We start from the raw sequence: 13697 nt of genomic DNA on the forward strand, positions 1-13697 counted from the left end.
GGCAGGAGCTACCGACCGCAGGAGGAGGAGAAGGGGTTGTGCTCCTGGCCGAGCAAGGAGAAAGGGGCGGGGCTGGAGAGCAGCGCGCCGGGGTGCCGAGCTCCTGGGACCGGCGGGCGCGTGAGGGTCTGTGGCCCTTGCCGTCCCAGTGGCCGCCGCCGTCGCTTGGCTGCCGTCGGTCTGCGGGAGGCGGGTTATGGCGGCGGCGGCAGTGGGAGCTGTGAATGAATTCTCCGGGTGGAAGAGGGAAGAAGAAAGGCTCCGGCGGCCCCAGCAGCCCGGTGCCTCCCAGGCCTCCGCCCCACTGCCTGGCCCCCTCCCGCCCCGCCCCCAGGCCGGCCCCTTCGCCCCAATCGCCGCATAAGCGGAACCTGTACTACTTCTCCTACCCGCTGTTCGTAGGCTTCGCGCTGCTGCGTTTGGTCGCCTTCCACCTGGGGCTCCTCTTCGTGTGGCTCTGCCAGCGCCTCTCCCGCGCCCTCATGGCCGCCAAGAGGAGCTCCGGGGCCGCGCCGGCGCCGGCCTCGGCCTCGCCCCCGGCGCCAGTGCCAGGCGGGGAGGCCGAGCGCGTCCGAGCCTTCCACAAGCAGGCCTTCGAGTACATCTCCGTTGCTCTGCGCATCGATGAGGACGAGAAAGGTAACTGGGGGCCTGGGGGGAGGGGGCGGCGGCGCCGGGAAGAAAGCGGTGGGGTCGCCGAGGGAGGGCAACACCTGCGTCCCTTTCCTGCGGGAGCCGGTGGTGCTCCCCCGTAATTGATCTGCCCGGTGAGACTGCTTCCTCGGGTTAGACCCTCGTCCTCCACGATTCTCAGTTAAACACCTCTCTCCTCTCAGGCACCCTAGCCGGTGACTTTGTTTCAGACACTAGCCTACACCTACACTTCTGCATGACCCAAGTCCCTATGAGACACCCAGACGTGCTGGTGACAGTGACAGTTGTCCTAGAGTGACCACACAGATCCTTTCTAGCGCTGTAAACAGTGAGTGGCTTCCTCTGAGCCAGGTTTTCCAAAAGGTTTTGATATCGAAGAAGCTGTGCCTTGTTATAGGCTTTTAGTGAAAGCAGAGTACTGTAGTGTCAGAAAAAAAGAACAAATGGTGACTCAGTTTTGAAAGGAACAGCTGCATATGATTACAGCTGAATTTGCACTGTTTTAAAAGTTTCATAACAGTCATTTTTATCAATGTAATGACTTCTAAGTATTTTTCAATAAAGTTCTATTTTAGTATAAAACTTTTGCTCCTGGTTAATTTGATCTCATCTAAGTAAGTGTTCCAAGGTAACCTCTACATTTTTAAATTGAAATATTGAGTGAGGACTTCCCTGGTGGGGCAGTGGTTAAGAATCCGCCTGCCAACGTAGGGGACACGGGTTTGATCCCTGGTCCGGGAAGATCCCACATGCCGTGGAGCCACTAAGCCCATGCACCACAACTACTGAGCCTGCGCTCTAGAGCCTGCAAGCCACAACTACTGAAGCCTGCGCACCTAGGGCCGGTGCTCCACAACAAAAGAAGCCACTGCAATGAGAAGGCCGCACTCGTGGCAATGAAGAAGACTCAATGCAGCCATAAATAAATAAATAAATAAATAAATTTTAAAGAAATTGAGTGAATAGGATTAATTTATAATACCATTTTACAATAAAATTTAAAGATTTCTATTTCTGAATGAAAGCAAGGGTACTACATCCTTCAGATTTCTTTTAAGCTAACGTTTTTTAGTCTTTCTATAGGCTAGGCACTGTATGCTCTTAGCTTTGCATGTGTTATCTGTTTAGTCCTCACAATTACCCTGTGAGGTGAAGGTACTGTTAGTATCAGCATTTTACAGATGAACAAACTGAGGTTCAAAAGATTAAAGCAGGTCATTCCAAACCTATGCTAATTGCTAATGCCAATTTTTTTATGGAGTTAGGAGTCTTATAGCATTTTGAAAATCCCTCCTTTTGTCCCAACTCCAGTATGCTGAGATCTTCTTTTCCCTCTAACTACTCATTTTTATTGTCCATTAGTTTAAAAAAAAAAAAGCAATCTGCAGTTCATTTGTAGTGTCTCCACTACCAACTCCAGAAACTGTTCTAGAATGTCAGTTTTGTTGAAACTTATTTCCTTTGTGAGGCCTTGGACTGAGAAGTAGGATATAAGGAAGGAGGCAGGTATTCATGGGTTTTGGACAGAGTGGAGGTTAAGAACGTTGAAGAAAGGAGGCATGGGGCTTCCCTGGTGGTGCAGTGGTTAAGAATCCACCTGCCAATTCTGGGGACATGGGTTCAATCCCTGGCCTGGGAAGATCCCACAGGCTGCAGAGCAACTAAGCCCATGTGCCACAACTACTGAGCCTGCGCTCTAGAGCCCATGCTCTGCAACAAGAGAAGCCACGACAATGAGAAGCCTGCGCACCACAACGAAGAGTAGCCCCCACTTGCCTCAACTAGAGAATGCCCATGGGCTGCAACAAAGACCTAATACAGCCAAAAATAAAAACAAATAAATAAATAAATTTATTTTTTTAAAAAAAGAAAGGCACATTTAAGAAAAGAATACCATGTGTTTTGGGAGGGAAGTTTTTAATCTCTTCATTCTTTTTTTTTAATATATATTTAAAATATTTATTCATTTTTGTCTGCGTTGGGTCTTTGTTGCTGCGTGTGGGCTTTTTCTAGTTGTGGCAAGCAGGGGCTGCTCTTCGTTGAGGTGCACAGGCTTCTCGTTGCGGTGGCTTCTCTTGTTGCGGAGCACAGCCTCTAGGAGTGTAGGCTTCAGTAGTTTTGGCTTACAGGCTCAGTAGTTGTGGTGCACGAGCTTAGTTGCTCCACGGCATGTGGGATCTTCCCGGACCAGGGCGCAAACCCGTGTCCCCGGCATTGGCAGGTGGATTCTTAACCACTGCGCCACCAGGGAACTCCCTGTTACTTCATGTTTTATCTCTAAGGAGCATCCACGATCTCCTAGGGAGGATGAAGAAGCATACCATTATCCCTTCCTAGAGAAGCACTGTTTTATTGCACTGTTTTATTGTAATAGAGTCCTTTGAAGTTTACTAATCTAGGTCAAAAGTTGTTTTAGAATAGAGGGAATATATTTAAGGGTAGATCAATTCCAGTAAATACAAAGAAATTTTGTTAACACTGGGTGATGGGAGTTGGGAGGTAGCATAAGAGGTCAAGGAAAACTTAGGTATTAAAAAAAAAGGATCGTGGACTCTTAGATTTAAAGAGAAGTCAGTTCCATGTGAGGGGTAGGTAATGGAAGTGGAATTCAGACCTTGGGTTTCATGCTGGTGACTTATTTTTGGGTATCGCATATATACGTCTATTATATTTAATTCCTCTTAAAATATTTAAGTGTAAATATTTTCAGCAATCTCTGTACTACATATTTCACTCTCAGCTGATAATGTTTCTATTCAAAGGTTTTGCTTTATTTATACAGTTAGTTTATAAAGTGGACAGCAGAACAGGCAATGATAACTCTAGTTTGAGTTCTACAACTGATGCATTATATGACAAAATAAATTAGTTCGAACTGAAACAAATTAGTTATATTAATTTTCCTTTGACAGTGAAGTAAAACTGAGTTTACATTGTCGTGGTTCTCTTCTATCTCAAATTTTTCCTTTAGCATATTGAAAATGTTTTTACTTTACCTTTAATTCAGTGGTTGCCAGAGTTCACATTTGAAGTTTATTTGCCTCTCAGCCATCCTTGACAATACAGAACTTAATTTCAGAAGAATTTTATTCTCCCTCTTTCCTACTGCATCAAAATATATACGAACATATTGAAATGAATTGGATAGTGTTCAAAGGTTTCCTAACTCTGTAGTTAGCCCCTAAACCATTAAGGGGCTAGTAATGTCGTGCAATCCCTTTCCATTAAAAACTTGACCTAGCTTCTAAATATACTGAAAGCCACTTTATTTCATCAGGTGAAGTGGGCTATTTCAGACTGTAGTGATATTAGTTAATTGACACATTTGGTGCCTTCAAATAATAAAGGCCAAATTAAATCTTATTTTAACAAGGTAATACATAAATGTGGTTTATAAGGTGGCTGTTTATTTTGAATTTTATTCTTTTTTATGGCATACTCAACTTTGACACTGAACTTTCATAAAGGCCTAAATTTATCTGAAACCAAGCTATTTTTTAAAAAAAAATAAATTTAGGGCTTCCCTGGTGGCGCAGTGGTTGAGAATCTGCCTACTAGTTCAGGCGACCCGGCTTCGGGCCCTGGTCTGGGAGGACCCCACATGCCGCGGAGTGGCTAGGCCCGTGAGCCACAGCTACTGAGCCTGCGCGTCTGGAGCCTGTGCTCTGCAACAAGAGAGACCGCCATAGTGAGAGGCCCGCGCACCGCGATGAAGAGTGGCCCCCGCTTGCCACAACTAGAGAAAGCCCTCGCACAGAAACGAAGACCCAACACAGCAATAATTAATTAATTAATTAATTTAAAAAAATAAATAAAAAAAATAAATTTATTTTCGTCTCTATGTGGGCTTTCTCTAGTTGCGGCAAGTGGGGGCTACTCTTTGTTGCGGTGCGCAGGCTTCTCATTGCGGTGCCTTCTCTTGTTGCAGAGCACGGGCTCTAGGTGCGCGGGCTTCAGTAGGTGTGGCACATGGGCTCAGTAGTTGTGGCTTGTGGGCTCTAGAGCACAGGCTCAGTAGTTGTGGTGCACAGGCTTAGTTGCTGCACGCCGTGTGGGATCTTCTCGGACCAGGGCTCGAACCCGTGTCCCCTGCATTGGCAGGCAGATTCTTAACCACTGTGCCACCAGGGAAGCCCCTGTTTGTTTTATATGAAGCAGGTTCTCTGTTTTGTAATTCCAAGGGCCCCTTGGAATACTTGGGGGAGAAGAGAAGGTTGTAATAGTGGTTCTTTGGATTAACCAGAACGTGACCTAACATGCTTTGGGTGGCTCCTGCTGGTAGACAAGCCTGGGGTCTCCTGAGTAATACAGTGGTGCAGGTTCTTCAGGTGTGGCTCAGTACCTCAAGTGTGTAGGACTTGACAGACAGTAAGGGCCCAATGTATTGTATGAAAGAGAGAGAGCCAGTTTCTCAGGATAAGATAGGGCTGCAGCATCTGGCATCAAGGATAGAAGTTATCTAAATAAAATCCTTTTTTATTTATTCCTAGTCAGTTTATATTTAAAACGGAAGGTTTTTTTAAAAATTAGTTACCATGTACTATAATTTCACATAATCCAATGTAGTACTTTATTTAAAACACACAAAATACTTGCTTATCCACATCTATTTTCAGAAGGTGAAGCTAGAGATTAGATATCAAAAGTATCAGATTTGGTATACTTTCTTTTATTCCTAAAAACTACTAGATAACATTTTGAAAGGATTGATTTCAGACAATTTTCTTGTGCCTGATTTCTGCTTTAAATGATTAGAACAAGGAAAGAATTATTCTGATGGATGGACATTCTGATAATATCATACTTTTCCCAGAGAATAACATTATTTTTTATTAAATAAACAATAAACACTTTATATTTCTCTTTAAGAATATTTAGTGGCATTTGCACTAAAGAGACAAAAAGGCAGCCACTTTTATGAACTTCATTCCTTGTTCTGTTTTTAGATGATTTTTATTGCAGTTTATATTCTTCCTAATACAGAATACAGTTGAACTGTATAAAACTCACCTGGTAACTAGATTCCTAAGATTATTGTTAGTCATCCTGATGACAATTAAGGGGTAATCAGTAAATGGATATTAAATTATTGAAGAAGGATCTTCCCTAACCCTTCCTGCCTCTTTTCCACTATCTTATTCTCTGTGCTCTACCCAGTAGTAGTTGGATTTTTCAATTATGGCAAAGTGTAGATTCTCTACTTTTCTACTCGTTTTCCACTCTCTTGACCTGTATAAGATCAGTGAAGGTATTAATCAGTGAGCTAGCCTTTTTTTCTCTTGCTTTGTGAATTATTAACAAATGCTTATGCTAGACATCCTATAGAATAAAACATCTTTGAACACACTCACATCTCAGTGGTTCATTCTGGTAGTGAGGAAAGAAAAATGTCAAAATCCACAATTTTCTTGGGACTAGTAAGTGTTTTACAGCTATATAGGTATAGCTAGACATGTTATACTTATTCACATATCTTTCTGTTCTTTTGCAGATATTTTATGCTGCAGTAGAGAGGGAGAGAATTAGTTGTTGTTCTTAAGTGGATTTTGTCAGTTCCTTTCAGTGAGCTTTCACTAGAACACCCATCTATGGCTGAACAAGTGGGATTTATTACTTATTGTAACCAAGAGAACACACACCATGGAGAACCATGGTGTATCTCAGGAAAAGGCTAAAAAGAACTTACAGAATTTGGGCTTGTATTAGGTGATTTTAAGGAGGATTTACGGAAGCAGAGTTTTGCTCTGGACTGGATGTTTTCAGGAATTGGGGATAATTCTCTGATTAAGTATATTAAATCTAACCCAGAAAGAGAGAAGACTAGAGTGAGGATGAAGCTTCAATTGGTTAAGAAGCAGTCATTAGCCCGAAGAGGGGGATGTTTGGTGTTTCATGGCTTGGCCAGTGTTCACATTTTGTCTGTGTTAGGCATGATTGTAGAGTGGTCTCATTTTTGTCTTCATCCATCATGATCATAGAGTGACCTTGTCTGATGTTGTTGTTCTGTGGAATTGTTTATACTCAGTAGAACACCAAGGCTTAGTTGTAATGTCAGGTCATTTCCTTGTTACACCAAGGCTTAGTTGACGGTACCAGCTCCTGGATGTCAGGGGCTGCTCTTCTTTATCTCAGGTTTGAGAGTCTAATTTTATCCTTTTTAAATTGCAGTGCCTCTTATCCAAATTGACATTTGAATTCTGGCTCCACAGGATCTTGGGCAAGTTACTTATTACACTGAGATAATGTTTGTAAAGTACTTAGTGTCTGCACATAGTAGGTCCTCAGAAAATGGGAACTATTGTTATTTATTTATTTATTTTACAAACTTTTAAAAGTTTTATTTATTTAATTTACTTATTTTTGGCTGTGCTGGGTCTTCGTTGCTGTGCACGGGCTTTCTCTAGTTGTGGCGAGTGGGGGCTACTCTTCGTTGCGGTGCACGGGCTTCTCATTGCGGTGGCTTCTTGTTGTGGAGCACGGGCTGTAGACGCATGGGCTTCAGTAGTTGTGGCACGAGAGCTGAGTGGTTTTGGCTCATGGGCTCTAGAGCACAGGCTCAGTAGTTGTGGTGCACGGGCTTAGTTGCTCCGCAGCATGTGGGATCTTCCCGGACCAGGGCTCGAACCTATGTCCCCTGCATTGGCAGGCGGATTCTTTTTTTTTTTTTTTAAGATGATGGGGGTAGGAGTTTATTTATTTATTTTTGCTGTGTTGGGTCTTTGTTTCTGTGTGAGGGCTTTCTCTAGTTGTGGCAAGCGAGGACCACTCTTCTTCGCGGTGCGTGGGCCTCTCACTATCGCGGCCTCTCTTGTTGCAGAGCACAGGCTCCAGATGCGCAGGCTCAGTAGTTGTGGCTCACAGACCCAGTTGCTCCGTGGCACGTGGGATCCTCCCAGACCAGGGCTCAAACCCGTGTCCCCTGCATTAGCAGGCAGATTCTCAACCACTGTTCCATCAGGGAAGCCCTGGCAGGCAGATTCTTAACCACTGTGCCACCAGGGAAGTCCCGGAACTATTGTTATTAATTTTACAGTTCTTTTAAGGTTACAGCCTCTAGAGGTTATGTTACAACATTGTTAAACCTTGGTACCTAGTTTTTACTACTCTTTTTATGAAACAGCAGCAGTCTAAATGAGATTTGAAGAAGGCGAATTATCTGAAGAGTGATATAAAAATATTTTTGCTAATTGTGACCCTTTGTTCAGAAAAAACAGATGGAAGTCTCCCCTTAGCATCACTTAGTATCCTAGCTTTTTATTACAAAAGAGATGAAATGATTTTTTATTCTCATGTATGTACTTATGTATGAATGCAAGCTCTTTTTTTTTTTTTTTTTTTTTTTTGCGGTTTGCGGTCCTCTCACTGTTGCGGCCTCTCTCGTTGCGGAGCACAGGCTCCAGACACGCAGGCTCAGCGGCCATGGCTCACGGGCCCAGCCGCTCCGTGGCATGTGGGATCTTCCTGGCCCGGGGCATGAACCCGTGTCCCCTGCACTGGAAGGCGGATTCTTAACCACTGGACCACCAGGGAAGTCCCTCCACTATTATTATCTTTATTTAAGGATGGATAACATCAGTATTTTTGTTGCTTGTACAGTAACACAACCCAAAAATTAAAATAATGCACAAATATAGAAAGTGAAAATCTTCTGTAATTTTATCCTTAGGGAGATGATTACTGATAAGTTTCCTGATTTTGTCTAGTTACATAAACATAAATATTCATTAGAGGAAAAGAACCATGTTACATAGAAACTGATCTGTAACCTTTTTCACTTAATGTATGGGGACTCACTTTCCGTTTCAATATATTTAATCTTCCTCCTCTTTTTTTCAGTTTTTAAGTACACTTTTATTAAAGCATACATAAAATGCACAGTTAGTGTGTTGCTTAATGAATTATTAAACTGAGCACAGCAGTTTGAAACCCCACCAGGTCAAGAAATAGAATATTACTCCAGAAGCCTGCCTTTCTCAAATCCTCCCTTCTGCTCACTACCTTTCCCCACCCTTCACAAAGGTATCTTCAATTCCTAACTTCTTACACCATAAATCACCTTTGCCTGATCTTGAGCTTTATCAGTGAAATCATACAGTATGTCTTCTTTTTATGTATGGCTCCTTTTGCTCAACATTATGCTTGTCAGATTAATCCTTGAGGTTACTTGTGGCAGTAATTGTTCATTTTCATTGCTGTATACCAGAGAGCAGCAAACTGCCTATAATGGGTCATTTAGTCTTTTTTTTTAATTGTAGTAAAAGATAGATAACAAAATTTGCCATTTTAGTCAAAGTATGCAAATCATTGGCATTAAATACATTCACAGTACTGTGTAACCATCACCACTATCCATTTCTAGAGCTTTTCATCATCCCAAACAGCAACTCTGCATCCATTAAACAATAACTCCCCATTTCCTCTTCTCCATACTCCCCTCCTCCCAGTCCCTGATAACCTCTGTTCTGCTTTCTGTCTCCATGAATTTGCATATTCTGGGTACCTCATATAAGTGGAGTCATACAATATCTGTCCTTTGGTGTCTAACATTTCACTTAGCATTTCAATGTTTATCAGCCTTGTAGCATATAACAGATTTCATTCCTTTTTGAGGCTGAATAATATTCCATTGTATGTATATACCACATTTTGTTTATCCCTTCATCTGTTGATGGATATTTGGGTTCTTTCCATCTGTTGTTAATAATGCTACTATAAACATTGGTATACAAGTCTCTGAGTTCCTTTTCAATACTTTTGAGTATCCACCTAGGAATAGAATTGCTGGATCATAAGGTAATTATTATGTTTAATTTTTTTGAGGGACTGCCAAACTGCTTTCCACAGCAGCTTTGCATTTTTTAAGCATATTTTTTAAAATTAATTAATTTTTTTTTTTTAATCTTTGGCTGCGTTGGGTCTTCATTACCGTGAGCGGGCTTTCTCTACTTGCAGCGAGCGGGGGCTACTCTTTCTCGCGGTATGCAGGCTTCTCATTGAGTTGGCTTCTCTTGTTGCGGAGCATGGGCTGTAGGCACACGGGCTTCAGTAGTTGTGGCTCACAGGCTCTAGAGCGCAGGCTCAGTGGTTGTGGCTCAAGGGCTTATGTGGGATCTTCCCAGACCAGGGCTCAAACCTGTGTCGCCTGCATTGACAGGCGGATTCTTAACCACTGCACCACCAGGGAAGTCCCCAGCTTTGCATTTTTACATTCCCAGCACCAGTGCACAAGGGTTTCTAATTTCTTCACGTTTGTTAGTTTCAAGGTTTGCTTGTTTTATTTTTATTTATTTATTTTTACTTTATTTTATTTTTTCATCTTTTGGCCACACCATGTGGCATGTGGGATCCTAGTTCCCCAACCAGGGATCGAACCCGAGGCCCCTGCATTGGAAGTGTGGAGTCTTAACCACTGGACTGCCAGGGAAGTCTCTGAGTTTTTAAACAATGGCCATCCTAATTAATGTGAAGTGGTATTGCATCATAGTTTTGATTTGCATTTCACTAATGACTTATGATATCAAGCACCTTTTCATGTGCTTATTGGCCATTTGCATATCTTCTTTGGAAAAATGTCTATTCAAGTCCTTTGCCCATTTTTGCATTCTCTTGGTTTTTTGTTGAACCATTTAATAAATATTTCTTTTTTTTGGAATTTTGAATTTTATTTTATTTATTTGTTTATGCAGCAGGTTCTTATTAGTTATCTATTTTATACATATTAGTGTATATATTTAATAATTATTTCAAGTGCTCTTTCAAAACTATTCAACACTCTCATATAGGGGGTGTGATCCAGTAAAGTTTTATATACAAAAACAGGCAGCTGACTCTATTTGGCTCTTGGGCTGTTGTTGGTCCTAGATTATGTAGTTCACTTGTAGTTCACATTATTGGCTATTAATTTCAGCTACCACTACAACCATTGTAAGTTTCTGCCATCCCACTCTTCTCTTGATTTGATGTAGTCTGGTTGGTTGAGTTTGAATGTTGTTGGGGCCCATATAGGAAAGAGGGAAATGTGTAAGGGAAATTAAGAACTGTTCAAGAATCATGAAGGCCTTTTGTGTGCTGGACGCCATTGTAAGGTTTGATTTTTCTGCCATAATTTAGTCAAAAGGGGGAATTCCCTGACGGTCCAGTGTCAGGACTCGGCGCTCTCACTGCCAGGGCCTGGGTTCAATCCCTGTTTGGGGAACTAAGATCCCACAAGCTGCATGGCATGGCCAAAGGTTAAAAAAAAATTTTAGTCAGAAGGATGATCACGTAGGAGCTTATGGGCTTGTAGTTTCCCCTAATTTAAGGGACTGAAGTGATTTGAGTGTGGGTGTCAGCCCTTGTACAGGCTGGCCTAGTTCATAATTCTTCAGTGATGCAGGGTCCCAACCAAAATCTTGGAATCAGGGCCTCCCTGGTGGCGCAAGTGGTTGAGAGTCCGCCTGCCGATGCAGGGGATACGGGTTCGTGCCCCGGTCTGGGAGGATCCCATATGCCGCGGAGCGGCTGGGCCCGTGAGCCATGGCCGCTGAGCCTGCGCGTCCGGAGCCTGCGCGTCCGGAGCCTGTGCTCCGCAACGGGGGAGGCCACAACAGTGAGAGGCCCGCATACCGCAAAAAAAAAAAAAAAAAAAAAAAAAAAATCTTGGAATCATTGCCGCTTATTCTCCTTGGCATGCCCTGGAATTCATTTTTTGTCAACTTAGTCCCATGAGTCTGCTGAAAGCTCTGCTTAGTTTCTTGGTCACATTTGCATTCAGAATTGACAATTGTTTCAAGCAGAAAAGTGCCCCAAGTCATAGGCTCACCTCTGTTGGCTCTTCTCTTTTCCATATTTTGGTAATTTTTTTAAAACAGCCATCCTAATGGGTGTGAAATGGTCCCTCCTTCCAAATTTTAGTAATTTTCATACTGTTTTGAAAATTCTCTGATCCCTTCAAACAGATGTTTTTAAAATACTTTTCTAGTTTTTCTCTTCTAATCTTACTCTTGTAATCAAAATTTTAGTTCTAGTATTATAATTCAAGTCACAACAAATGTTCTTATACATAAATGTTGGAGTATTGCACTTTTAAAAAATCAGATTTATTGAGGTATAATTTATATAAAGTTTACCCTATTTAGGGATCTACAGTTCAGTGAGTTATGACAAAGAGCTGTGTAAACCGTCACCACAGTCAATATATTGAATGTTTTATCACCCCAAAATCTCCCTTGTGCCTCTTTGTAGTCCGTCCCTTTGCCTCCCCCTTAGCCTCTGGCAATCACTAATCTGATTTGTCCCTATAGTTTTGTCTTCACTGAATGTCATGTAAATGGCATTATATAGTGTGTAGCCTCTTGTGTCTGGCTTTTTTCACTTAGCATGTTTTTGAGATTCATCTATGTTCCTACATGTATCAGTATTTGTTCTTTTTATTGCTGAGTAGTAGTCTATGTATGGTTGTACCACAATTTGTTAATATGTTCACTAAATGATGGACATCTGGGTTGTTTCCAGTTTTTAGTTCTTATGAATAAAGCTGGTAAACAGTCATGTACAGGTCTAGGTCTTTGATGTTTTTATTTCTTAGGGTAAATACATAGAAGAAGGGCTGGGTCATGTGATAAGTATATGTTAATGTCATGAGGAACTACCAGACTCTTCCAAAATGGCTGTATCATTTTGTAGTCACATCTGCAAATGTGACTTGTAACTTTTTTCCATTCAAAATTAAAATCTTGGAGTTTTAATTTGTAGTTCCCGAACAGCTAATGATGTTGAACATCTTTTCTTGTGTTTATTTGCCATGTATGTCTCTTCTTTGGTAAACTGTATGTTTTGATCTTTTGCACACTATTTTTAAATGACTTTTTAAAAAAATCATTGTAACAGTTCTCTATATTTTCTGCTTACAAGACCTTTATTAGACATATTGTTTTGCAAATATTCTCTCCCAGTCAGTCTGTGGCCTGTCTTTACATTGTCAGATCCATCTTTTGAAGAGCAGGAACTTTTAATTTTTATGAAGTCTGGTTTATCAGTTTTTTCCTCTTTTTAAAAAATGTATTTATTTATTTTTGGCTGTGTTGGGTCTTTGTTGCTGCGTGCAGGCTTTCTCTAGTTGCGGTGAGCGGGGGCTACTCTTTGATGTGGTGCATGGGCTTCTCATTGCGGTGCCTTCTCTTGTTGCAGAGCACGGGTTCTAGGCGGGTGGACTTCAGTAGTTGTGGCATACAGGCTCAGTAGTTGTGGCTCACGGGCTCTGGAGTGCAGGCTCTGGAGTGTGGTGCACGGGCTTAGTTGCGCCGTGGAATGTGGGATCTTCCCATACCAGGGCTCGAACCCCTGTCCCCTGCATTAGCAGGTGGATTCTTAACCACTGTGCCACCAGGGAAGTCCTACTTTTTTCCTCTTAAGGTTTGTGATTTTTATGTTCTAAGAAGGGTCTGCCTAAGCCAAGATCACAAAGAATTTTGTCTATGTTTTCTTCTGTAAATTTTATATTTTTAGGTTTTACATTTAGGTCTGTGATCCATTTCAAGTTAATTTCTGTATGTCACGTGAAGTTTTTTTGTGTATGGGTGTCTGTTATTCCAGTGTCATTTTTTTTTTTTTTTGCGGTACACGGGCCTCTCACTGTTGTGGCCTCTCCCGTTGTGGAGCACAGGCTCCGGACGCGCAGGCTCAGCAGCCGTGGCTCATGGGCCCAGCCGCTCCGCGGCACGCGGGATCCTCCCAGACCGGGGCACGAACCCACGTCCCCTGCATCGGCAGGCGGACTCTCAACCAGTGTGCCACCAGGGAAGCCCCCAGCGTCATTTTTTGAAAAAGCTATTCTTTCTCCATTGAATTACCTTGTCATCTTTGTCAAACTCAAATCAATGATATATGTGGGGTCTGTTTCTGGACTTCTGTTCCATTGATTTTTTTTTTTTTGTGGTACGCGGGCCTCTCACTGCTGTGGCCCCTCCCGCTGCGGAGCACAGGCCCCGGACGCGCAGGCCCAGCGGCCATGGCCCACGGGCCCAGCCACTCCGCAGCATGTGGGATCTTCCCGGACCAGGGCA

General features: G+C 42.5%; 1 protein-coding gene across 2 annotated transcripts in view; it reads left to right on the plus strand.

Moving 5' to 3' along the window:
• Positions 1-13697, plus strand: part of SPAST (spastin) — a 52684-nt gene continuing 38987 nt past the window's right edge. Inside the window, exon 1 of one of the 2 annotated variants that reach the window (XM_060117420.1) lies at positions 1-639. In XM_060117420.1, the coding sequence (XP_059973403.1) occupies positions 225-639 (415 nt within the window). In that variant the 5' untranslated portion in view covers positions 1-224. The remainder of the gene's footprint in view (positions 640-13697) is intronic. The other variant, XM_060117419.1, reaches the window with a different exon arrangement.

This window comes from Mesoplodon densirostris, chromosome 14 (genome assembly GCF_025265405.1).
Source record: "Mesoplodon densirostris isolate mMesDen1 chromosome 14, mMesDen1 primary haplotype, whole genome shotgun sequence".
Taxonomy (NCBI): domain Eukaryota; kingdom Metazoa; phylum Chordata; class Mammalia; order Artiodactyla; family Ziphiidae; genus Mesoplodon; species Mesoplodon densirostris.